The sequence below is a fragment of the Calidris pugnax genome, unplaced genomic scaffold, assembly GCF_001431845.1.
Source record: "Calidris pugnax isolate Ruff unplaced genomic scaffold, ASM143184v1 scaffold134, whole genome shotgun sequence".
NCBI lineage: Eukaryota > Metazoa > Chordata > Aves > Charadriiformes > Scolopacidae > Calidris > Calidris pugnax.
In genome coordinates, this window is record NW_015090873.1 from 676,279 (window position 1) to 703,343 (window position 27,065).

A 27,065-nucleotide genomic window follows, 5' to 3' on the forward strand; every position below is an offset into this window, starting at 1 on the left:
TTCGTGAAAGAGTCAAGCACTTTACCAATATGATTGCCGTTGACAATTCAACACACTGAATAAATGATTACTGCTATTGATTTGTTTCATCTTTCTGGACCATTTGTTTGCAGGGGATACACCAGAATAACGCACATCTCGGTGAAGCTGGACTCAATCTTGAGAGCTGGTTTTGTGTTTGTCCTGCTGGGCATCATCTGTAGATGCAGATAAGATGTTTGGGCAAACCTGATGCTTCTACAGAAGCACGAGAGCGTTTAGTCCTTGCTAGAAATCAGCTGATACTTTACTGGGTTGGAGTCTCCAGGGTTCCATGAGCCTTGGGGTGGTGGCTCTGATGGTCTTGGGTGGCTGAAATGAACAGTCACAGTTGGCTTCAGCATTAGGAGCATCGGAAGCGTTTTTAAAAATACTTAAACAGAGACCTTTTCATCTGGTTTATTTGCTTGATGGCTGGTGTGGTATATTTATACACAACAATATTCATTTATCCAGGGCTTTGGCAGCCTTTGCTTTTATCTAAGTGAGTCTAGTCATTAACCTATTTACCTTAATTACAGCTTTAGATAATATCAAGCTTTTCAGGTATGGCCTATAAACAGCAATGTGGCATTGCATGTGTTTTATAGATGTTTCTTTCATGCCATCCCTTCTGCTCTCTTGTTTTTAGCTGGCGGTTTGTAACAGAACAAAGGCAAGAGGCTCTTGCCCAGCATCTTTCTTCAGGGAGAGCTGAATTTGGAGCGTGCTACAACAAATCGATAAATTATGATTAATTTAACTTTTAAATGGAAGGGCTTTGTATACACGTGAAAATATAATAATGGACCACTATGAAATGAATGGTTTGGATCGATGTCCCAAAGCCACAAAGCCTCGTAAAGATTTGTTAGATGCAGAGATCTTTATAATTAAGTGAAGTAGAGCTGTAGGAAGAGGGTATTTCTGTGTTGGCAGCTTTCTCCCTCCGCTGGTTTTGTTGTAGTATCTGGGGCTCCCTTTTCTCCTTTCCAGGGACACACAGCTCACCTGCTGGGACAGATGCAGTTGGTAATGCCCAAATGTGTTTGCTCTTACCTGAGACTTTGCTCAAAGGGTGTTTGGACCACGACACTCCTAAAGCTTTGCAGCAATGCATGTCGTTTGGAGAGCAAAGTGTTTCTGTCTAAAATGCAGTTGTAGAGCTGTCTGTAGATGCTGAGATGGACCATGGGATGGCCAAGCCTGTGCTCAGCAGCCAACTCCAGGGCATTTCCAGTGGCTCATCCTGGGTCCCAGTGTGTTCCAGGACATGAGGGGCACTATGAGCCCAAGCTGGGGAGTGACCAGGACACTGCACACTCCTTCCCGAGTCTGTGCAGGGTGTGAGGGGGTGGCTCCTGGCACAGCCTCGTCCCCTACCCCTCGACGCAGCGATGGTGTGACAGTCTCCGAGCGCGGTCCTTCGCTGCACGCAGGGACGGGCTGGCACCCAGCTGCTCCTGAAAGGCTGGGATCTGCTCGGTGACAGGGGATGATCTGAGAGTCCCTTGCTGCCAGCTGGTTGAATATTCCTGCAGCAGTGGGAGATGCTGCATTATTAAATAAACCATCTAGCTTGCTTATATGCAGAATTAGGACAAGGCTTACTTCCCACTGGTGAGCGCTGCTCAGTACTGGAACCCCTCTGCTCTGTGTGGGTATCAAGTGTTATTAAAATGGGCTTTCTGGCAGACACAGAGATAGTTTTAGGAGCCTTCTTTTCCAGAGAGGCTAAATGGGGGCTGAAGGTGTAACTTTCTTATTCTTAGCTTGTTTGTGTTGCCGTTACAGGGTGGAAATTTCCAGTAACGTCTGGTAACTGGAAGGGAATGTAGGGATCTTGATCCCTCCGTCTCACAGACCTCATTATGGTTGAGTGGAAGAATGTTTTCTGCTTTACTGTGCTGTGGGGAGGTGGAAGATCTGAGGCACAAGGGGATTTAGGTGCCCGGCTCCTCTTTCAGCCTCCTGTTCTGTAGAGATCATGGGAGTCGAGTGCTCCATCCCCAGAGCTCCTCTGGTTCTGCTTTCAGTGCTGATGTTGCTGAGCACCCAGAATGCAGACCTTGACAGAGACCTCCATCCAGATTTCTTTCTGGGTCACCACTCGTCAAGTGCAGTTGCCCTAAAAACAGGCTGAGACCAAGCTATTGACTTTTAATTGTCAATGCATAAAGTTTCCAAGAAGAAAGAGGGCTTTGTGTTGCTTTAACGGGGACACACTGAAGTATAGTCGCTCTTTGAATTAGACAATGACAACGTAAGGATTTTCTACAGCTCTAAGAGTGTCTGAAGAGCATCGGCAGAAGGTTACATTGAGCAGAACAATGGCACAGTAGTTGGCTTGCTGAGAGGTAGGAAAACCCTTTGGAAGAAGTAACTCCACTTTTCTTCAGCGCTGTTCACTCCCGATTAAATGAGATTAATTGTGCTGTTGAGTTCCACGAGTTCAGCATCCAAAATAAATACATAAATTAAGACGAGGCGACAGTGCAGAGGCTCAACTGCAATTTGAATTCCTGCCACCTCCCGTGGGATGAGGAGGGGAGAGAGGAGCCCTTTCCTCTCCCCGCCTGATACCCCGCAGAACACACACGACGACCCAGCGCTCTGCTCGCCTCGCCTGAGCCGCTTCCCTCGCTCCCGGGAAGGTTTTCTTTGGCTGGAGTTCTGCAAGGTGCACAAGCCAGTTCCAAAGTGCCAGATGTGTGTGTGTGTGTGTGTGTGTGTGTGTGGAATAGGAAACGCTCTGGCCGGGCTCCAGGCTGTGGGACCTGCAGCACAACAGCGGCTCCCCAGGAAAATCTCTGGCTGCCAAGAGCTAGAAGTGATGTCAGCTCTGGAAGTGTGTCAGATTAGAAACCCTTGTACTTTGCTCTCTGTGAAGTATTAATCTCCCAAGGCCTGTGCTGTAATGGGTCCTGTCTAGCTCGGCGCAACTTTTATTTGTTTTGGGCTGGAAGTGTTGGAGGGTTTTTGTGTGAAGGCACTGGAAGCTGTCAGTGGTTTTAGCTGCTTTGGGCTGGGTCCCGTCCTTGAGCTGATTCTGTGGCCTCACTCAGCTTTGCTAAAGATGGACCTTCCTGCTTTGAAATGAAGGTCTAAGCCTTGTAATTGCTGGACAGTATGTTTGTAGGAATGGGCTGGGGTTTTTAGGAATGATTGTGCCTGGGATCTTGCACGTGCATAAATCTCTTTGACTTGCCCCAGCTGAATCAGTTTGTCAAAGAGAAAACAGCTCATCTTCTCCAAATGCTACTTTTGGGACAGCCCCTTTGGGTTATGGCTTGGTGGGTGCCAAGGTCATGGTGGGGAGCTGTTGGGGTTGTCCTCCCACCAGCCAGAGAAGAGAAGAGCTGTACTGTGTAGCTGGGATGGGTTTATCTGCTGAGTTTATGGCAGCGCTGCATTTGGAGCTGGGACATACTCTGCCTGTCTGTCTGTGACAATGCTGTGTGTCCTCTTGGTGATGTGCCATTCGGGAGCTGGCACTGAGTTTACTCATGGACCTTACTTGAAAGTTGTGGATCAGCTAATTCCAGCTATGCTGGGTGCTCTACAAAAAAAAAAAAAAAAAGCATAGGTATGCCAGTGCCCAGAAATGCATCCCTTTTGGTTCATGCCTGCATGTTTTGTTTTTAAAGTAATTACTAAAACACAACTCATCCTTCTCCGAACAAAGTCATTTGTCTCCTGTTGAACAGTAACCTTTTATTTGCTCGTGCAGTGTAACAGAGCTCAAGGACGTGTTTACTGTTGATAGCCAAAATTTCACCAGAACAAGCATCTCTTGTCTCGGTCTTTCCTCCTTGATTTTAAGTAGCTAAATCCCAGGGAAGGGAAATAACCCTACGTACAAGGAGACAAGTGGGGTTTTGTGGTGTTCTCAGCCATGGAGTGCAAGCTCCCAACAGATCTATGGGCTTGGAGTGTTGTGTGTCTTGGATGTGAGAACACTGCTCTGAGGGTCTTGCCTCTGACCAAGTGATTGCGTTGTCAGGAATCTGCCAAACCTCACTGTGTCGCCAGCTCACGCTTCACCTCGTTATTTATAGTTTTGAAATTAGAAAAACAAGAGGATTGATTCTTTTTCCCCTTTGCTCAGTGGTAAGTTGTGCTGTTCCTGCCCCCATTTGGTGTAGGGGAGCAGAGATCCTAGGAGGGGGTTTTGGCTGTACATGGAGATGTGCTGTTTGGGCAGGGAGACATTGGCTGGTTTAAAGTGGATTTTCAGGTGCCTGCTTTGGATCTGGAATCGAGCCTGATGCTGGCAGGGGCCGTGCTCCCGTGGAGGGCAGAGGACAGCTTTGTCCCTTAAAGATTTTACAACCTTTGTTCATCCAAAACACCTTGGGTTTTATGCCACTCACCAGGAGACTTTTTCATTTACTTCACTGGGCCTGGACACTGGAGGTGGACACCTGGCTGATGGAAGTGAGGAAATAGATGGGAGAAAAATAACATTTTTCTGCGGCTGCTTTTGTGTGTAATGTAGCATAGGGGTTAGTGACACAGGAGAGAGGAAAAATCACCTGCAGAGCCTGGGTCAGAAAATACAATTTTCAAGGAAACAAAATGCTTTTAACTTGCTGCATGAAGGACTCTCCATTTCGTAGCATGCTGTACATTTCAAAACATCTGCATGCACATATGTGGTGTGTATCTATATATGTAAGTACGTATTTGCACATACATTTATAATTTTGAAGCCACCACTGTCTTGGGATAGCTCAGCAGTTTGCTGGGCTTAGTGGAGTTTAGCATGAACCCTTCTGGTTACCTGGGACTGGGTGGACACAGGCTGCACAGTTCCTCTTTCCTTGCAACCCACCACTCCTGCTTTTGGCCCTTTTTCCTTCAGAGAAGTATTTTGAGATGTTCTCAGTTGCATTGGGTTGTTTCTGAGTAGCTGGTAGACAAGCAGTTTGTGTGCTGTGATGTAAAAGTCTGCTTTGAGTGTACATGTGGTCTTTCCCACTGCAGGTCAATGCTGTACAGGGTTCTCTGGCCTCAAATTAGAGATCCATGAGCTGAAAACCTCCCGTTCTGCCAGGCTTTGATGCTTGAAGCTACATCCAGGAGGAGCCAAAGTCAAAAAGCTCCTCAGGTCCAAAGCACAGATCTGTAGCTGAAACCCCTGCCTTGAACCGATACGTGGAAAGACCTTCTGACTGGGAACCTCATCTCTGTGTTATTATCCATGTCCATGGGAATAGCTGTATTTGCAGTGTGAGGCACGTGGCTGTTCTGGGTAGGCTTCACTACATTCACTACAGCTTCACCTCCAGCAGGTAGGAGGGTGAAGGTGGGCAGGAGGCTGTGCCAGCGTGTGCCTCTGTGTTTAAACAGGATTGTATCCACTTCTGTCACTGCACAATGAAGAATGGAGGTTGGAAAGAGTCAGCAGCTTCTGTAAGCACTTAACATTCCTGATTTCATTTGTCTTTGATCTCACTTGGAGTAATTTTACTCTCTTCTGATCCTTTCCCTTGAAGGGGCTTTTATCTCATTGTCAGGCTTGCTAATTTAGTGCGCTGTTTTGAACCAGACCTCCTCCTACGTTTCCAGAGCCTGGAAGGTATTTTTTTCCGTAATCAGGGAGTCTTTATACAGTTCTTTGAACATCTTAGGACAAGAGTCATCGTGGGGCTTTTTAGCAATGCTAAGTCTGGGTCCTGGGCCCTGCTATTCCAACCTCTCTATGTGCAAAGAACCTGTCTTCAAAAATTTGCAGTATTTTGGGGCCAAAGGGGCAGGAAAAAGAGCTGGGTGATTCGGGGCAGGTCTGTGCTTACCTGCGAGAGCAGCTTGGTGTCAGTCAAGGGATTCATACTCCCAGCAGGAAGCCTCCCCAGGCTGTGTTAAGTGACAGACAGTGATTGTCACATGTGTTTGACCCTGTCGTGGTCTTCTGCCAGGTGCTCAGTTTGAGCCCTGTGGGTCATGAGTTTTTATTGGGCTTTTTATTTGGCTTTTTGGCCTAGAAATATTTTTGGTGCTCCTGGAATAAAGGCTGGTGGTTTGAGTACGGTCACGAGCGTTCACCATCACGTGGAACCTGCACTGCTTGATGATGCAGCAGACACTTGCAAGTGGAAACATATGGGAGGTTGGTTGCTTATAAATGGTTTCTGCTGTTACTGGGGGGATTATGTGGTAGGAACAGGTTTCCGGGAAAGGAGTGACTATTGCTCTTTATAAAGATGTTGTGCAATCGTGTGTTCATTGGTGTGAAGGCATGAAAGAAAGCAACCTGGTGTTAGTATGGGTGAGCTCTGCAGTCTGGTGCTGAGTTTTGTGACTGGCCCTTTTTTCTGTAACACACCAACCAGAAGCTCAGGTCCAGGTAGGCTTTGCCTTTGGAGAGAAGAGAGGGGTGATATTTAAGCATAAAGAAACATCATCGCATGTTTGAAAAAAAAGCAAATACTTCTTCTGCTGTGGTGCAAAGTCTGGAGCTGTGTATTCGTACCCCGCTGCAAACAGGTTGAGTTGATTTTTAAGGAATTGAGGTTTGAGAGGCTGATAATTGCTTCTTACTGACCTGTGCTGGCGTGGGAAGCTGCACAGCAGATCTCCGCTCTATTCCTGGCTGCCTGAGCCAGCCTGCCCTCCCCTCGCGCTTCACCTTTCGAAGAGGAGGAGTATTTTCAGCAAAATACCATTTTAATTGCTGTCAGAAGAAAATAGAAAATAGGACAGATACACGGGCTGTTTCCCCAAGTGATGAAGAGGAGTGCCTGGCACGGAGCAGGAGAATCTAGAGGCGGGGGGGCAGTCTGTGTGTGTGGTGACAGGGGCACACAGAGCCTGCTGATTCCCTCTGGCTGTGCCCACCCAGCCCTGCTGCCTTACTGGAGGGTTGATGTTGAAGGAAGGTAAGAGTTGGTGCCCATAGTGCTGGTGCTGCACAAGAACCACCTGAGATGCCTTGGTGTGTTGCTGCTGACAGTGATGTGTAAAGGAGGAGTCAAGGGGAAGGATGTGAAGAGAAAGCTGGAGCCATCGGCTGGGGGGACTGACTTGTGACCTGAGTTAATTCCTTGTCTCCTCAGTCTCTACTTGTGCTTCTAAAGACAACAGATTTAAGGAAAGGCAGAGGATTAAGACTTCAGCCAACAAAGTTTCAACATCTTTTGAAATAAGCTCAGTGTCACATGCCTCAGCCTTTGCCTTAGGAGCCCTACGTCCCTGGAGGTGGTGTGTACACACAGGCTGACTGAGCCCTGAGTGACGTGATGCCAGGAGCAGCTGCTACAGAGATCCCTTCAGAGAAGTTGGGTCGCTGCTCCCCCATGGATGGGGGTTCTTATGACAGTGACGTTTTTGCGGCGTTGACTGTGCCTCCTGTCCTTAGCTCAGCTGAGTTTTCACCAGCCTCTGACTGTTAACCCTCTCCTGTGTTTGCTCATGTCACCTTCTGCACGTGTTCACTGGTAACTTGCTCTGTGCTTTATTTCTCCCAATTTTGTACAGGTTTTTTGTTTTGTTTTTTTTTTTTTTTACTGGCTGTCTTGAATGGAAGGCTTCCAGTGGCATTGTCTTTCCAGAACATTTGGGCAGCCTTTCAGCTTCATGTTCCCCTATTTCTAGTCTCCTGTGGAGCCAGCGAGTGAGTTGTGCAGTTTGCTGTGATCCTCAAAGGACTAATCTTCCCTAGGAGACACAAACGGGCAGAACTGCCCTTACAGGAGGGCGTTTGGTGACAGTCCCTGTGTAGTGGCCTTCCTCAGCTTGCTCCCTGGCCTGAGGGGGCCAGGCAGTGAGGAACCTGAAAGGGTTGTTCTGGCTGACAAATCCAGAAATTACATTGCAGCGGGTTCACATTTGAAGCAAAATGGCATCTGCTGCTCCTCGCTGTGCCCTTTCCTGCAGACCATGAGTTTGCAGAGCAGTAGAAGCATCTGTGCAGGAAAAACTCAAATCCAGGGACTTGGAGGTGACTCTGTGTCGGTTGTAGCTGCCACTTGTGCTGGCACGGTGTGAAACGGGCATCTCTGCATCCTGCTGGGGCTTGGCTCTGGGGACCAGGAGATTGTCCTCTGGACATCCTAGTGAAGGTGATGGTGCTTGGGGCAGGGTCTGTTGGGTCCTGTAATGATGGCAATCAAGGGGCAGCAGATGGGTAGGCTCCTTGTGTAGCCTCCTCATTACTGAAGGAACACATTACATGAAGTTGACATGAATGACAACATTGATGTTGGCCAACATCAAGTTCTTGGTGGTTGTTCTGCAAACTGGCAATGAGGGCAAACCTGACAAATTCCTGTCCCCATGGTCTTGAGTGGGCACCAAACCAGCTCTGCACGTGGGCAGGTGAGACCCTTCCTTTCAGGGGCACCTGCAGTTTCTGGCACACGCCTTGAAATAATTCCATCTCCCTGCACGTGTAATTTTGCGTGTCATTGCCCCTAATTGCATGTTTAACACACGCTCTTTTAAAATGCAGCCCTTTTATCAGCAGTAGGTAGTAGCAGGTTTAATAGAGTGTTTGAATTCCTATAAAATTAATCTGTAGCCTTCTGCGATAGGAGACGGGCAGGGAGCCATGTGGTTCATATCCAGTGTTGATAAACTTGTTATAGAGGCAGGAAACATTTCTGATTGGAGCAGTGACAAAATAATTTGGAGCGGAGCCATAAAAAGAGTGGATGGTGATGGTTTGAGCGCAGCAGAGATTGAAATTGCTGGTGTGTGGAAGCAGCGCTGCCAGCTAACATTGACTTAGTGTCTCTGGAGAACTCTAACGGCAAATGCATTTTATTAATGGCAATATTCTTTTAGGAAATGCTGAGCCTTGTTTCAGGGGTGGAGCTCTCCTACGAGTACGTGGGTTTGGAAATTGGCCAGACTGAGACCTGTTGGGCTCAGCTTGCTGCTGGTCACTGCTCTGGCCTCCGGCTGCAGCGGGCAGGTTGCCTGAGGGCACGTTCTGGGTACTGCCTGCTTGCAGCTGGAATATTCTTTTCTAGTGGGGAAAATGCATCCATCCGTTCTCATTCTGGATTCACTTATATGGGATAAAACGCTCAGAGATGGCAAGTCACGTTTTCAGCTCTTCTTTTGCTGTCTTTCCTTTAAAATGAGTTTCCCGCTATATGAATATCAGTGGGAGACGCTGTCTTTCTGGATTCCCAGCTGAGCTTGAGCTCTTACCACCAGTTTCTCCAGCTTCTTCAGTCAAGTTGTGATCATTGGCATTGGCGTACCAAGCTGGGCTTGAATATCTTTGCTTGCATTTAGTTGTCTTGTGGGGATTGATCAGCCTTGGAGGAGGTTCTGGTGAGGGGGAGCCCTCGCTTGTCATGGGCAACCATGGCAGGTTGAGGCCCTTGCTGCATCTTCTGTGCTTGCTCTTGCTGTTGCCATCACTTCACCTTCTTCCAGTTCTTCTCTACTTGAATCCAGCATGGAAAAAGCAAGTGTGGACAGAAGGGGTGGCTGCTGGGCACAGTGTGGGGTGGCAGAAATGGTGCAGGTTGCGCAGTCCTAGGGATGTGTGATGGAGAATGCAGTGCACAAGTGTCACGCGAGGTGATGGTCGCCTAACAGGGCTAAATTTCACCCATTATCTCCAGCCATACTCCTGGAGAGCTGTGCTTTCATCGCTGTGTAAAACCGGGATGTGATTTAACCAAGGAAAGCAACCCCTACTGCAACACTGTCTTTTCTTTGCAGGGAGGCTGTTGGAAGGGGATTCTCTGGAGCTGAGCTGTAGCGCTGGTCCTGCAAAGGTGATACTGGAGCCAAACCAAGTCGTGGTTTTGGACTGTAACCTGGCCCCTGTTGAGCAGGTGATCAATATCACATGGAAGAAGAATGGATTTCCATTAGTGGAGCAGGAACATCTCCACGTGCTTCCGAATGGATCGCTCTTCATCTCAGCCCAGGCTGTGGCAAAGGACAGTAAATATCCCGAGAAGGCTGGGGCTGAGGGTAATTACTCCTGCGTGTCTCACAGCTCCCTAGGGGCTGTCACCAGTCAAACGGCTGCAGTCAGATTTTCAAGTAAGTGTTGGGAGTCTTTTTTTTTGACTGACTTTCCACCCCCTCTCCTGGTGTTTCTACAGACCATCTGCCTCCCAGAGAGTTTGAGATAAGTGCCTATGAAGTGAAATTTTATTAATGATGTGTAGGTGGGATTTTGGATAGTCCACAAATGAGCACTGGTCTCTTTCTGTTATCCCACTGTTAACATCCTGTGTAGCTCTCCCAGGTAAGTGCCATCAGCCATCAATTAAAAACAGGACCCTCCTCACTATCCAAAAGACAGTGCTTGTTCTTGCAGAGAACTCAACAATTCACAGCCCTGAGTGCAGCACCTTCTGCCTGGGGAGGTGGTCGTGGAGGACTGGCTATGACAGCTCTGGCTTTCCTGGCCAAGGTTATGATGGGCTTATTGCCCCAGTGACATAATTAAGGAGCACTGCCCTAAATCTGTGAGCTCTGGCTGAAGCTAAAGGGCTGGGTGATGGGGAAGTGGTTGGGAGAAAGCACCCATTGCCTTTCCTCTGCCTGAGTCCCTTCTGGATAGTGTATGGAGACCTCTGCATGACCTGTGTAGGCACAGCTGGAGGAACCAGCTGTGACTGGGATGGGGATGCTTCCACTGGTGTGCTGTGGTCTCCCAGCTCCACTGTGCTGAGCTCTCTATCCTGTCCACACCCCAGAGGTGGCAGTGGGTGGCCTGCAGCTCTGTCTACATCAGGATCTGCCCCGCATGAAGAGTTACGCTCAGAAAAAGAGTTAATTACTGAGAGACAGTCAAGCGGACGTGGGTGGCCACTTGAGGGGCAAAAAGCACTGGAAACAAGGCAGGATGTTCTCAGGTGGTCCAGGTTCCCTTTTGTCCCTGCTCTCAGTAGCTCACTTAGAACTTAACAGGCTTGTAGTGGCATCTACTGCTCTCCCCATTGGGAATGTCTGATGACTTTGACAGCTTCAGTGTGTCAGAATATGGCCTTATGAAAATGATAAAGACTGTCAACATAGCTGGGAACTGATGCACCAGGGGAGGCCTTGGGATCTTTCATCTTCTGTGCTGTGGGTCCTGGCAGACAGGATGTTGGACGTCTCCCCTTCTGGTGGCTTTTGTCTGTGAAAGCTTAGGTCTGCCTTTAACTCAGTGAGTAGCGGAAGAGCAGGAGCTTAATTTTTGGCAAAGCCAAGCTCTGGTTGATTGCCGAGGCTGGTGTCTGCAGTGAGCAGGGGTGTTGAGCCTTTGTGTGTGCCTGGTGGAGACAAGGGAGGTACCAGGGTCCCAGTGAGGACAGACACACTGAATTTCATTGCCCAAACATGCTCTCTTATACCACAGTGCTGCTCATTTCAGGTGTGGCAGGAAAGCAGGTAAAGCCAAAACGGTTTTACTTTGCTTTGGTGCCAGTGAGCATGTCCCAGCATGGAAGGATGTGTCCAGCATCCTGCTCTTCAACTGCATTATGCCGTGGGAGAGAGCAGTGTGCTTGGGGCTTCTGGATAAGGAAATCTTTGTGCACCAGCATGGTCTGAAATGCCTCCAATGAGATCTCCCCCTCCCACACAGACCAGATTATACTGTGGTGTTGGATTTGTGCTTCCAGGCAGCCTTCTACCATCATTTCCTTCTGTGTGCCTCTCTCCTCTCTCCTCTCCAACACCTTTCTGCTAATTTGAAAGTTTCCCTCCTGCAGTCACAGTTTTTGGTGCTGGGCCTGAAGGGCTGGGTGCAATCCAAATGAGGAGCTGAGCAAATATTTTCCAGCATGTCCTGCTGTGACAGGGTGGTCTGGTCTTGTAAGGACTTGGAAAAGCTCTTCTGTAAGGATCTGAGAGGAGGTTCAAGTGGAGAGCTGCAGAGAGGAGGTGAGATAGCCCTGAGCAGAGAGGATGGCAGCTCGGGAATGTGCTCTAGGTTTCATACACAGGATTTGGCCACGCACAGGAGCTCGGCTGCCTCCAGGTCACCGTTGGTCTCAGGTGGGTTCTTTGGTGAACAGTCACCACAGTTTGGAGAGGAGCATGGAGGGGACTTGAGGAGTTTGATGCTGAACAAGGGATGTTGACGCCAGGGCAGAGCCAAGCAGCTGGTGAATGCAGTAGGTGCCGCTGGGTTTGCTCAGATGTTCCCAACAGGCAGAATTTACCCCATCCCAGCCTGGTGCAAATCTCCTGACTCCAGGGGAAACTCCAGACAAAGAAGAGCAGCGTGGAGGCTAGGACAGCCGGCTGTCTACATGACAAAGAGTCTGCGACCCTACTTGGTGTCGGGACTGTTTTGTGAGGTGAATATCTCTTCATAAAGGAAGAGATGAAAGAAAGGGCTCTTCAGGCTGTTTTTCATTTTAATCTCTGAGAACAACACTCCAATATCTGAACTGCTGAATCTTTGCGCGGCGTTTAAGAATAAAATACCTTTGTATTCAGAAACGGCTCCTGGAGCTATTTTAAGTGTGAGAGTTCCAATAAATGATTCCTTGACCTACTGAGCAGGTTAGAGAATAATGCAAATACAGTAACGCTTCTCTCTAGTACAGTGACTTATGTAAATGTTGACGAATGCAGCTGCGTAGCACATCACCAGGGCCGAGGTGCTTTTGTGTTTGCTCAGAGCTGAGGTAAATGAAGATACGGGGTGGATGTCCCAACACCTGCTTTACACTGGGATGTATTTAGCCTCTGGTACCCCAGGCAGGGCTGTCTGGGTTTGGCCAAGCATGTGTTTCAGTCTGTGAGCACCGTGCTGTAGAAACCAATGCTCCTCATGGCTTTTCCCAGATCAGGGGAAAATCTTTGACCTTTGCAACGTTGTCCTCTTTGGCTCAGAAAATACTCAGCCTGCAGCACCCAGAGATGGCTGGTCACCCATCCCTCCTCTTCCCTCCTTTCAGTGATCTGTAGCACCAGATAAATAGCTGATTCCAGTGTTTCATTAAGTGAAGGGATCCCTGAGGACTGTGAGGATGGAGTCAGGGATCCTGCATGCAGATATTATCTGGGAAAATGGGAGACCTGGAGTAGAAAAGGTGTCATTAATCCAGGAGGGTTTATTAGGCTGCTCCTGCCTCAATCCAAACCACCCTGAGTTAATATATATTCCCTTTTAGGGGTGACTTGTGTTGAAGTTTGGACCCTGCCTTGTGCCTTGTAGCAATGGCTCGTGCCACTATTATGGGCCTGGGTTTATTGTTTGGTGACAACAGTGAGAACAGTGGAGATATCTCAAAACTAGAGACTGACTTCAATTGCCCTTCGCTCCCCCTGGATTCTTCCAGAGGAACGTACGTAGATGATGCATCTCTCCATCTCATTCTGGGTTTCTCCCAGAAAATGGGAACTTCAGGTGAACTCTGTCCTTGTGTGTACTGATGTCTCCTTTTATTACCATCTGCAGAGGGAAAAGTGCTGCTCCTGTGGCACATGCACACACCTGATGGAACGTATTCATTTCTGAATGGCGAGCAGCGAGGGAATTGATTAATGAAATGCATCTCTCGCTTCGATTTGTTTTGTGGGTTGGGCAGAAGCGCTTGCTACATTAGCATTCAGCTGGTGCAAATGGGGATTGTAAAGGCCTTATTTTTTAATCCCTGCCGCTGAATACAGCAGTCTGTCCAAGGCTGTTTACGTGTAGATGGAGTTACCCTTTGTGCTGATGGCCCTGGGCACTGCTGAGCAGTATGGGACAGGAGAAGAAAACCTGTTTAGCAGGTGGGATGTGTTAACTCTGCCATCAGCCTGTGCTTCTGACCAGCAGTTTCACTGAATTTCACTGAATTTTAGAGTTGGAAGGGACCATAGAGATCATCTAGTCCAACTCCCCTGCTGAAGCAGGATTGCCTAGAGCTAGAGCATGTTACTCAGGACGGCATCCAGGCGGGTCTTGAAAATCTCCAAGGAAGGGGACTCCACAACCTCCCTGGGCAGCCTGTTCCAGGGCTCTGTCACCCTCACCGTGAAGAAGTTTCTCCTCATATTTGGTTGGAACCTCTTATGTTCCAACTTGTGCCCGTTGCCCCTCGTTCCCTTCCCTGAGGTGGGGGGATCCATCCACAGTCCCCCATCCACACCATCCATGGTCCCCCATCCACACCTCATGGTGGTGGTGGTGGTCATGGCAAATGAGGAGGCCTTCCCTGAGGTGGGGGGATCCATCCACAGTCCCCCATCCACACCATCCATGGTCCCCCATCCACACCTCATGGTGGTGGTGGTGGTCATGGCAAATGAGGAGGAACAAGTCTGTGACAGCTCTCGGTGTGAGGGTTCCTGTTAAGTGCACAGCTTCTCAGGCTGATGAATTAGGTTTGTGGGTTTCTCCAAGCCCTGCGTGCTCCCACGTGGCAATACCAGGGGCGTTATTGTAGTTGTGGGAAGGTGTAGCTTTCTCCCTGTTAATAACTACATTTGTGAAGATTTGTTAAAGCTGTTAATTTAGCTTAAACATTTTGTGCGAGGGAGGTTCTAGAAAATTACAGTAATTGTGGCTGTCAGATGAAGACGTTTGCTGTGCCTGGAGGGAAGGGCCCTGCGCTGCGTGGCTGCTGGCAGCGAGCACGGGGGGGTTTGGTGCTCTGGTGTCCCTGGAGGGACAGGCCACAGAAGGAATCGAGGCACATGGGCTCCTGGGATCTGCTCTCCACAAGGACAGAGTCTCTTCTCTGTGATGCACCGTGTGTCTGAGATTTGAGGAGATTTTAAGCTATTTATTTTGTGGTTTCAATGCTTAGGTAAGTGACTGCCCAGGGAGGTGGTTGAGGCACCATCCCTGGAGGTGTTCAAAAGATGCGTGGATGTAGTGCTGGGAGGTATGGTTTAGTGATGGTGATGCTCCTTGTTTGTTGTGTGGGTGTCTATTTTTGTCAGTTAGGTTGATGGTTGGACAAGATGATCTTTAAGGTCCCTTCCAACCTAGAAGATTCTGTGATTCTGTGAAGGCTGGTGACCATAGGCAGAGCCAGGCTGGGCAGGGAAACCTCTGGCAGATGAATGCAGAGGCTCTGGACCGTCCACAGACGTGACTTTCAGATGCAGTTTTGAGTAGGTGGGCAAGTGGCATCCGTGAAGGGGCAGGAACAAGCCCCATAGGGGTTTTGCTGGGCAGTGCAGGTCCCGTGCTGCCATATGGCCCTGCAGAGCCACCGCTCCTCTGGCTCTGCCCTGCACTGGGGCCGTGGCAAATCGCTTCCATGACTTTCTCTAAGTCTTTCCCTTCCACATCCCCCCCCAGGCTTGTTCAGAGGTGGGTCACCTGGGCTGTGTACGTGATCTCAGTGGGGGCTGTAGTTGCCCCCATCTTAGAAATACCTACTAATAGTTGTAAAAGATACAAAGGGGACGAGCACGTGGAAAGTCTGGGGGTAAAGCGCTGTGGGAGAGAGCAGCGAGCCCGTTTCAGAAGGCTGAATTCCTTGCATAGACTGCATTTTCTGCCTGGGGTGTAGTGTTGCTGGCTGGCAATCTTTCCAAGCTCGCGGCCTCCTGCACCGATCAGGCTGCTGGGAGAGGAGGAGGAGGAGGAGGAGGGGGGGTTGTGCTGGGTTTCACCGTCCTGGGCTCGGGGCTAAAAGCCTTGGCGCACACGGCTTCCCTCCAGCTGGGTTTAACGTGTCAGCAGGGAGGGAGCTGCTTGCTCCCTTCCCCAAGGCACAGAGCCTGGTGCTTTGGCATGTCGCTGAGGGCAATTTGCTGTAATGCTCTTCACCTTCTCACCTGCAGTGGGTAATTTTTACTGAGTGGCCAATTAAAGTGTTCAGGGTAATCAGTGCAACGGGGGTGTTTCGTGGCTCGGGATGGCTTCGCAAAGCTAAACCCTCGTCGAGGAGTTGAAAATAATGTCAAATATGCATCTGTCGTCTTTGTTTCCCTTTTCCCCTCAAGCATCTTCTTTCCCTGCCTCCCTACGTGAAAACTTCTCACTTTGCAGCACTTCTGCAGTGTAGTCCCTTCCATCAGGACGTGTTTCTGGGAGGAGAACAGCCCCCCCTACATGAAAACTTCTCACTTTGCAGCACTTTTGCAGTGTAGTCCCTTCCATCAGGACGTGTTTCTGGGAGGAGAACAGCCCCTTTTAAGGATCCTGGTGGCCCTGGGGTGAGCAGTGTGTTGGAGCCTGCCTTGCGCTCGCTGTGACCTGCACGCACAGCTTTGCAGAGCAGCAGGACCTGCTTTCCAGCCTTCTCCTTCCACAGCAGGGCTTGCTTTGCTCTGGCTGATTCTCTTCTTTCCTCCCAGCACCAGCTGGTTGCAGCACAGCTCTGAGCCTGGGCTGGGTTGTGCTGTAGGTGATGAACATGCTCTGCTTCCTCCCCTCCACCCTGGTGCCCTGGGGATGAGGTGGGGGGGAACACAAGGGATCACATTGTGCTCTGGTCTTGACCCCAAGCTGATGCAGAGGATGCTTGTGGACCAGCAATGAGCCTGGCCAGCAAATCTGTCCCTGTCTGAGCCTTGCTGGTGCTGAGATCCAGGGTTCTTGTTTGGTCCTGCATCAAAGAAACCTTTTTCACCACTGTTATCTTGGTTTTGTGTTGCTTTCTGTGCACAAAAGGTCCGTGTCCTCTCCTTGACTGGGGAGGCTGCAGGCTGTTTCTTTCAGAGGCTTTTTTTCAGCCTGTCCTCAGCAATTCCCACTATCCCTATCCTGATCCTGTAAAAAAGGAAGATGACTGAGCTGCTCAGCCTCTGAATCCCACCCCAAGGTCTGCCGGGGAGCTGTGACTCTGCTTGGGAAACCCGGAGCCACTGGGAGCAGGAGGGACGCTGAGCTCCCTAATCAGGGTGGCTGTTTAGTCACGCTTCTCCACGTCCTAATGAGAAATCTGTCACGGGTGCATTTCTTGGCTCTTTGCTTTTGAAGAGCCGTTGCGGAGCCCGGCACAGCAGGCAGATGGGGCTGGGTGGAGGTGAAGAGCAGGATCCAGTTCTCAGGAGGGAATTCCAAGCTTGGCAGACGCAGGTGTGGAGGGCGATGGGGAGGAATAGCCAGCATCCCCTTGGCTTTGGGACAGGTTATTGTCTGGGTGACCCCGGGAAGCCCAGGAGCCACTGTCACCTTTTGTACTGCTTTGTACTTCGTGCCAAAACGTGTTGAGGGAAGCCTGGCTCACTAAACGTCCTGCATCTCATACTGAATTGTACAAAATATACAACGTGCAGCTGTGAGGGGGAGCAAAGAGAGCAGGGAGCTGCCCTCTGGGGTTTACGGAGCTTTTTCATCGCTGTTGGTGACAGTGACGTTGGTGTTCATGCACACCACGTGGTACTTAGGTTCTCCGGTCTCTGGAGACTGGTCTAAAGCTGCTGTAAACTTTGGGACCTCATCGTATCAGCTTAGGTGATGCCACTTAATATTGATCAGAAGAGAGACAGGTGATCTAACACGAAGCGGAGGAAATGGATCTAAACAGATTTTGTCTTTTTAGAAGGATCGTGACTCCCATCGTGACCTTTCCAGGTACATGACCCTTCAGAGCCTACCAAAGTATTTTCATTTATGCTTGTAGGATGAGAAGAGAATAATGTGAAAGAACATTAAGCATATCTGCTGCCAGGAGGATGTTCTGATGGTACCATCCTGAGCATGCACTGGCATTTGATGGATTTTCGTTTAAACTCTTGGGTTCAGCAAGTTATATTAATGTGAGCTTAAAAGGTTTTGTAATCCTTAGAAATTGTGTTAAAGTGGTCTGCAGTGTATATTTGAAAATACTGAAGCAGTTGACTGAGTTGGGGCCTTACATATTAATGTCTTTGTCAAATTTTTCCAGGAAAACATTTTTCATTGCCATTTGTATCGAATTGAAAAACCAGACTTGGCGGACAGCTGGTGGGAGAACTCAGTCTGTAGCTGCTGTGGAAAGCAATGAATTTCTTTAAACATGTGATAACTATTTAAATTAAAGAAAAACACTAATGACAGCTGAGAAAACGCTGAGGTTAAAATGGGTCATGTAAAAGCATTTGATTTTTCAAAACTTTACATACTTTCTCAAGCTAACACTGCAATGAAGTATGTTTGTGTGTGTGATGCAAAGACGACGTTAGTTTTGGGAATCCTATAAAATCCAAAGCATTGATGGATGGTTTTGGGAAGCGGTGGTGGGACAAGCACATGATTGTGTTGGAGGACCAGAAGGTCACTTGGGGTCCTTAGAAGCACAGCGCTGTGCTTGGCCCAGCAGTCAAGCCTGTTTTCTGGCTTAGATTTATGTTTATTGTGCCATGTTCAGGCTTTCTGGCACTTGTGTTAGAGCGTTGCTGGATGAATGTGTACAGCAGGGTGGGTTTAACAGCAAAGGCGCTTTAACAGAGACTTATTGAAAGCAGGAGCCAGTTCTTCTGGTCGAGAAGAATACAGGCTTTCTGCCCCCATCAAGGAGCCTGCATGCATATTCAAATCTCCGCCGTGTGACTGAGATGCCTTCGGGTTGTGGCATTGATAGGACAGATGCTGACAGTCCCGGGGGGGTGTTTCTGTTCCGCTGAAGTCAGCGGACGGGGATGAGGAGGAAGATGAGGCAGCTGTGTACGAAGGATGGGAAGGGTGCGGTCCACCAAGAGCAATCACAAATGTTTACTTCTTTGTCTCCAAAGCAAGTTCAGCCTCTCTAGTATAGAAAGAAGCATATAGACAGGGCTGAGCCTTGGAGAGCAGACCAAGTGGCCTGGCATGGATGAAATCCATCCTCCTCCTCTCAGCAAGGCTGTGTCTGTATCCCCTTAGTTGCATCTCATCTGCTTCGGTAGGATGAAGTTGGTTTCTGCAGGCAAAGCTGCTCACTATGGAGAAGGAGGATCATAACTCCTACGGTCTCTCGCCCTCGTCTCCAGCATTGCCAGCCTGTGGGCAGCTGGTTTGTGTAAGTAACTTGACATCTGGCTTTGTTCTTCCTCTTGCCTTGTTTTATTTCCCTGTGGCTGCGGGAATGCCACAAGGCAAGGGGAAACTTTCGTCTCTCAGGGTTGTGGCATTTCTCCTCTTCTTCTCATTCTACATGTCCTTCCCAAATGGAGCTGTGAATTTAGGAAGGCAACTGCTGAAACCAGCTAATTGCCTGTCTTTTCTCTCACATTCTTCCCGTAAAGGAGAAAATGAGACAAGAAGCAAATTTGCACATTGAAACCTTTCAGTTACTGTTGTTAGGACTGCTGACGGTCTGTAGGGCATGGGAAAGTGAGGAATTACATTTCAGGTTATCTTTAGGAGAGAAAATTCTTCCTCTTAACTCACGCATCGTAACAGTTTTGCATTTCTCAGCAGAAACTGAGTTATTAACTTTCCTTCCCTTCTTCTTTCCCCAGCTTTATCGCGCTTTTTCCAACAGCCGGAGTCGCAGACAGTGGAAGAAAATGGTATGGCCCGGTTTGAGTGTCGGATCGAGGGACTGCCCTCCCCTGTCATCACGTGGGAGAAGGACCATGAAGCTGTTCCAGCAGAACCCAGGTGATTCCCTGATTGCTTCCCTGGCTTACCTAGAAAAAAAGCAAAACAAAACTTGACCATTTACAATGTGGAAATCCTTCATGAAAAGGTAGAATGAAGAGAGAGGAATCATAAAAACACCTAAATAAAATTAACCTTTCCCCAAACATCATCCAACCCACCAAAAAAACTCCAAAAAAACCAAACAAAGCTCCTTTTTATTCCTGATCTTTTGTTCTGGAACCTTTGCCATGGTGGACCAATGGCTCAGCTCTTATGATTCTTCTGGAGTACTGTGTGTGCTTGGTGGCCTGGGAGGTCTTCCTATTTGTTTTATTCCTGTGTTTAGATGTCATCTGGTAGAAGACTCTGAATTTTGGTTTTTTTTGAGGGGGGGAAGATAAGAATCGTGCAGCATGATACCTTTTCCTTAGTGAAAGTCACTTACAGGCATGAGAAAGAGGATAAACCATTAGTTGATCTTTAGATGTCACTCCTGCAGGGGATCAGTGGCTGCATTGTCCTTTAAAAGCAAATTTTGTGTTCTGCAGAAGGAGCCATTTCCTCCCAGGGAAGTGAAGAGACAGGAGGAAAGGAAGGAAAAAAGGGTGGAGTAAGGTTTAGGAATAATTTTGCAGCAATGATGGTTTCTGGAAGAATAACCGCTTATGTCTTTGAGTCTGAAGTGTGGCATCTGCAGGTTTATAGGAGGCTGTTGCTTTGTAATAAGAATAAAATTAATTAATAAAAAAAGAAAGAAAGAAAAAAACAACAAAAAAGAGAGAATTGCGGAGGGGAGTGTGCCATAGATAGGGCAATGGCTTTTTAATGAGACAGCTCGATGGATGTTGTGAAATTACTTGCTCGGAGATTGCTTTCAACACGGGCAGCCTGAAAATTGTCTCCCTTGTGAAAAAACAGACCATAATCTGTAGCTGCAGATCTTGCTTTTTAAATCGTGTTTTAGCTAATGTGCTTTTGCAGAAGGATTTGCTTTTTCATTCTTGTCTAGTTGTTGTTGTTGGATTCTAATATAACTGACTTTCGAAGGAATTAAGTGAATTCCAGGAAACGTTGGCTGCCGACCAGAGCTCTCTGTTAGCCTTACCCCATCACGCTTAAGGACCAGATCTCAGGCCAGCCTCTGATTACTGTGGACTCCCCCCTGTGCCTTCATCTGATGAGCCTGTGAAAACACAATCATTTGGATAGGTAGGCGTCAGGATGATGATTTCATGTTCCAGAATAGCATGATGAGGTGTATGTGCAAAATCAGGCTCTGGGACTGTAGATATAACACTTGAGGCACCACCACTACAGCAGTGTTTATGATTTCTTTTAAGAGGGGTAGAGTAATCATGGCAGATTGACATTGCACTTTTTTTTCTTTTCTTTTTTTTTCTTTTTTGTGTTGGTCTTACCTTTGGGCATTCTCTTTGGCTTTTGCCCTTGGATGCAGGTTCTAGCAAGGTACCACCTTGAAGGTGCTGAAGACTGAGCCTAAAAAATTCTTAGACAACCCAAGGGGTAGAGAAATGCTTAATAATTTTTTTGGAATACCTTTCCTGCCTTGCTGAAGTTCATGACAAAATCTTCTGGCTCTGAAATACTTTTAAAAAACAATGGTCTTAAATCAGCAGCAGCTGCTGAGAGGTGTTCTCTACATTGCAGTTGCTTTGGGGTGTGTGCTCCTCAGACTGCCGAGGTGCCTGTATTTCTGTTTCTCCCAGGGCCTTTGTCTCTCCTTTGACTTTTGTTTTCTGCTTAATCCGTACTGAAGGTGAACAGACAAAAAGATCAGCCCTTTGTGTGGAAGAAAAGCTGGTGCCAACTGTCTGCTCTCAATTATCAGGCAAACTCAGCTTCCTTGCAGAGAGCCTGGGGATGGAGCAAAACGGCCTTGCAGGCTGCCTGGAGTCTTCTAGTTCCAAGCTGCCAGGAGCCTGAAGAGCTAGAGGCTTTGTGAATAGCTGGGAGAAATTGTGGATAGAGAAAGAAATCCTACCTTTCTTCCCTTTTTGCTTCCCTGGGAGAGCAGTGCTCACCTCTGTTGGGCTTTCCCAGCAGGACATACTGCATTTAGCAGACCTCTCTACTGCTGGCCTCACCAAAGGGACCATCCTGAGCTATGGGTTGATGGAGTCTCCCCACTCACTCCTCCTTGCCTCCAGCTCTTGTTCTCTTTAGAAACACAGTGGCTTGGTTTCTGCCCTTAAGAGGAACTGGGCTTTTTGGATGAACTTGACCATGGACACAATCCTGAACAGCCTGGTGCAGCTGGCGCTGCTCTGAGAAGGGAAAGACCATAGACAGTTTTCAGAGGTCCTTCCCAGCCTCAATGAATCTGTGATACATAATTGGAGTGTCTTTTTGTGACTCGGAGATGCCTTGTTTAGTGTTTGAAATATGTTGATATTAATTACAGACTCAAATAGCAGATGCACGACAAAAATAAATATTATCGCAGTGGGAGGCTTTCCCTCCGCAGAGCTGAGAGGATGCAAATATTTGTCATCTTTCTCCTGGGTCCTGACGAGGCATCCTGATGAGAGCTTTGTGGGTACCACCCTCTCTGAAGCCTCTGGAGCTTGATCCTGAGATAAGTGTCTTTGTAAGTAGTGGGAGCACAGCTTTAGGGATGCAGGGCAGTTGCCCTTGTGTATGTGGGAAGCTTCAACAAATCTGTGTCCATGAATCAGGCTGTGGGATTGTGCCACTGGAGACAGCTCTGGAGGAGCTCTGTTAGCTCTGCTGTTTCTTCATCAGCTGTGAAGAGGATGATGAAGTGATGAGCTCAAGTTGCAGCAACTGAGGTCTGGGATAGATGGTAGACTTGCAGCAGGGATGTTTGTCTCTGGAACAGACTGCTTAGGGCCAGGGAGGTGTTTCCATTATGGAAGATTTAGGAGAAATATTTGCAGCAGCAGATGTACTATTGGTGACCATGGGGTGAACACAGGATGGGCAATCTCTTAAGGTCCTCCTGGTTCCATGACCCTTGCTCATGGCACTCCAGCTGTCTCAGTGCCTGGCCAACCACAGTTTTACTCATCAGATTTACTTATTGGGATCTCTGTGGATGGAAGGACTGGCATTCATGTTTGTAACTTGTCTTTGTGCTGTTCCTGTGGAATAGCTGCTATCCCTCCCCTTCGCAATTGCCTTTGAATGTGTCCTCCTCATAATGAAGACTGATAACCCAGAGCTGCCTGTCAAAGCTCGGCAGCTCTGTTTATAGAGGCTTGCAATTAAAAATGGATCTCATATATAATTAAAAAGGATCACGTAGGCTTTGCGCCTTGCATTCAAGAATAAAGAGGCTGCCATCTAGGAATCCAGGCAGAAAATGGAGATGCTGACAGCCAGCTCCTACTTTTATGCTAATTGCTAATCATCTGCTTTGTTCAGTATAATGCAGCAGGGATTGTGTTCATGTTGTGAGCCATGTAGCCATTTCACTCCATGGAAGTGTTGCCCAGTAGCACCCCATGGGCAAACTGGGGGGATACTGGATGCCCGGCTGTAAGTTTATCAGCTTATGAGATCCAGAAACTCTTGGAAGAACAAAAGCCATCAACACAACCCCAGAATGGTGCAGCTTCAGGTGGCTGCTTGGGGCCATGAAGATGCAGCTGTGTATCTGCTGGTCCCTTCGTGTACTTGAGGTGCAGCAGGAAAATGATGATGTTCAGACTTGCTTGTGATGGTTTTTTTTCCTCTGACTACCAAACCTTTGTGAAAAGCAAGTGGTGAAACTGGCCATAGCATGAGCAAAGGCACTCTCTGACTACAAAACCTCTGTGAAAAGCAAGTGCTGAAACTGGCCATAGCATGAGCAAAGGCACTTGTACACTTGGAGACGTCTACAAATCTATATGTAGAAAAGTGCATGTGTGCCTGTGCTTGTTTTATACGATATGGTTGGTTTGTAGTAGCAAAGCCCTGTTGGCCTGGTCTCACAAAGTCCTATCCTGTGTTGTGAAGACTCCTGGAAGATGGATAGGTCTCTCTACCTGCTGCCTTTTAAGAACCACCAGTTGGGCTGCTCTAAGGTTTCTCAGTCCTATTCTGCTGTGGTTACCAGGATCTGCACATGACACACTTGCAGGAGAAAAGGAAGGGATGGAACGACTTGGAGTTGGTGAATAGCTCGGGTAAGGTGTAGCCTCTCTCACACTCTTCTTTTTGGTCACTCAGGTTTATAACTCTTCCAAATGGTGTCCTCCAAATCGTGGATGTGCAGGAGAGTGATGCTGGGGCTTACCACTGCGTGGCAACCAACGCCGCCCGAAAACGCTACAGCAACGATGCGGTCCTCAGTGTCCTCAAAGGTGAGGTCCAGGAGAGCGTGTGTTGGCCTGGGCTCATGTCTGCTGTGTGGCCGTTGTGTGTGATGGCAAGCTGAGCTGCTGTATCCTTGATGATCTCTCCTGCTGGTGTGGCTCTGCACGTGGCAGAGTTTGGCCCAAACTTGCAGAGAATGCATTTTAATAAAGATTTCTCTGAACTTTATAAGCGGGATAAGCAAGCTGGGTTGGGAGGTGGTGCCACCTGGGAGTCACAGCTGGCTGCTCTGCCAAGCCCCAGGACTTGGCAGCCAACAATAATAATAATGGTGTTGTTTCTCTCTGCACCAAGGGATTTTCTTTTGCAGGTGGATTGTAACAGCAGGTGGATTTTAACAGCCCTGGACTCCTTTATGCTGTGGGGACTCTTAGAAGGGGTCAGGCGCCCTGCTTGCACCTTGGGGAAGTACAGTGTTGTTGTGATCTTATTTCCAGTGGAAATAAGTGCCTTGGATGGCAAGACAAGCAAAGGCTGGCATGGACAGAGGAAGCAAGAGAAGTAATTGGAGGTTGGAGTAGTTGGCAGTGCTGTGTCTACCCCGGGTTGCCTAGCAGAGCCCAGAGGAGGTTAAACACAGCGGCGCCCAACTTGCATTCTGTGTCCGTGTTGCTGGCTCTTGGCTGAGCTGTTGGGTGGGCTCCAGAGATCTCTTTGTGGTGGTTGGGAACAGCCTCAGCTGGGATTTCTCCTGGTGACACAGAGAGTTGGAGGAAGGGTTTGGATGTGAGCCGGCCTTCACCTCCCGATCTGGGGCTCCGTCTCTGAGTGCATTTTTCTCTGTAGACCAAGAGTGCAGTGGGCAAGTCTGGACTTGAGAACGTAGCTATGAGCATAAGTGCTGTGGGGGTCTCCAGAATCCAACATCCTTCCCAGCATGCCTGGCTGCCTCCCCAGTATTGTATAATCCCCATCCTGCAAGCGGGCAAATTCACCAGGGCTGGGAGTCTGACTGAGCTGTCCCTTCTCTCAGGACAGTGCTCCCCTGCCACGTCTGTCTCCTGTTCTTGCTGACCCCAGTGTATTTTGTAGGCAGCTTTAACCTTGAAAGCTCTGAAATCCTTGCCAGCCCCCTTTTGTCTTTGTTTAGGATTGCGTTGCTTGGCATTCTGCTCCCAATGTATTTTCACAGAGATGGCTTTGCTGTTCATCCATCAGCAGGGAGTGTAATTAACTGCGGAGCCTGAGAATACACCTCTGATCAATGGATTGTGTCGTGGAGGTAATCTGTGTGGAATCTGTGGAGAATTCAGGAGGGGTTGAATGCTCTGTATCTAATTGCCAGCTCCTGCCAGATCCTCTGTGTGCTTAATGAAGCACGGAAGGGCGAGGGTAGCGCTTGCTGTGGGCAGTTCCAGGCTCCAGAGGCAGCTCCCGTGTTGGGGCTGGTTCACTATTGATAAGTAATAATAGTGATCAAGCTACAAAGGCGAATATGCTGTCCTTGGCATCAGAAAACTCGTTCTGCATAACTGTATCTTGTAACTCTGCAATGTTTAATCTGCTTTGCAAATGGAGGCAGTGGAAGAGGTTAAACGGGAAGCGTTCCTTCTGGAGCACCAGCCGGCCTGAGCAGATTTCTGCCTGGAGTTCTCACCCAAATCTCGCTTCTGCAGCACCACACCACCCGCTGGCTGCAAAAACAAATATGTGAGGTTGAGTTTTTCACCAGATTGAGCTGCTAGTGATGAAAAACATGCCTGTTTTAAATCTCTGGGGTTTTTTATAATTGGGGAGAAGTATCTCGGAGACAGATGGGAAACTGCAGTGACCTGTGCAGGCTGCAAACTCCTCCATGAGTGACTGGCGTGGTATTGATCCTTTTTTTGTTTCAGTGCTTCACCATCAGAGGCACATTTTTGGATGCCTGGACTGGCCTGAGGAGTCTTTCCTCCCTTTTCAGAAGCAGCTGACAGTAGTTGGAGTGACCTGGTCAGGCAGAAATCCTTTGCTGGTTATAAAAAATAGAACCAAACCAAACCAAACAAAAAAAATCCAATGGAAAAGAAAAAAAACCCCAAAACCTAACAACAACAAAGAACAGTAGCCTCAAATACAGCTATTGAGTTGCTTATTTGGACATTTCAGGGACCAAACTCCTGTGTGTCCGCAGGCAGGAGCAACTAAACTGCTTCTTCCCTCCCTGCTGATGGCTAGTGAGTTGTTTTTGTGGAGGTGAGATTGGATTCATAGAATCATAGAATCATCTAGGCTGGAAGAGACCCTTGGGATCGAGTCCAACCATCTACCCTACTCTAAAGTTCTCCCCTACACCATATCCCCCAGCACCACATCTAAATGGCTCTTAAACACATCCAGGGATGGTGACTCAACCACCTCCCTGGGCAGCCTATTCCAATGCCCAACCACTCTTTCTGTGAAAAATTCTTTCCTAATGTTCAGTCTAAACCTACCCTGTTGGAGCTTGAAGCCATTCCCTCTCGTTCTGTCACTAATTACCTGTGAGCAGAGACCAGCACCAACCTCTCTACAGTCGTTCCATCCCACTGTGCTGCCAAGGCCCCTGGAAAAGGTTTGTGCAGTGGTACCCAGTGTCTCCTTTCCCAGCTGTGCCCGCAGCTCTGGTGTTCCAGTGGCAGCACTGGGCAGTGCCAGGTGATGATGACCAAGTCTGTGTGCTTGGGATGGATTTTGGAAGTGCAAATGCTTCCACTTGCACAGGGTTGCTGGCCCTAGGCCTGGGATAGTCTCCAGACAGCGCTGGATGTGAACTGGCTGTGTGTAGCAAAAGAATCCATTTCCCTATAGCCCATCTGCCCAGTTATCCTTTTCCTCCCCCCTTCTCCCCCTTGTTCCCTCTATGATGGCTGGGAATTGTTCCATCTCCCTTATTAAGGGCCTTTCCCCGTGCAGCGATTAGCATGACCCCCTTCTGTCGGATTTGCATGGCCTAAAAACCCCCAAAGTGTGGTTTTTCTTGACGTTGTGACTTCCCCATGGCGTGGGGAAGGCTGCATTGTGTGTCGGTGGCTGAACACGTGCTGGCCTTGCCCGGGCAGGGCAGAGAGCGACGGGGCACGGTGGTGCTGCGAGCGCTGCAGATGTTTCAGCTGTGCAGACTTCATGGTGCAAATTTCCAGACGTTCCCTGGGGAAGCGGCGTTTGGAGCTGGGAGGGAAGAGAGCAGACGGAGAGTGGGATCCAGTCACAGCAGCCTGCTGTTGAAATCGGGATAACTTGGGATTTTTTCCCCCTTGGATCTCCACTGCTCCCCAGCGGATGGAGCGCCAAACACGTCGGGCAGCTCTGTCCCTTTGCCCCTCACCTGGAGAGATGA

At 48.6% G+C, this 27,065-nt stretch overlaps 1 protein-coding gene across 1 annotated transcript in view; it reads left to right on the forward strand.

Moving 5' to 3' along the window:
• Positions 1-27,065, forward strand: part of IGDCC4 (immunoglobulin superfamily, DCC subclass, member 4) — a 96,498-nt gene that overhangs the window by 22,215 nt on the left and 47,218 nt on the right. Inside the window, exons 3-5 of the mRNA XM_014946089.1 lie at positions 9,700-10,029; positions 19,303-19,444; positions 23,621-23,754. Of these exons, the coding sequence (XP_014801575.1) occupies positions 9,700-10,029; positions 19,303-19,444; positions 23,621-23,754 (606 nt within the window). The remainder of the gene's footprint in view (positions 1-9,699; positions 10,030-19,302; positions 19,445-23,620; positions 23,755-27,065) is intronic.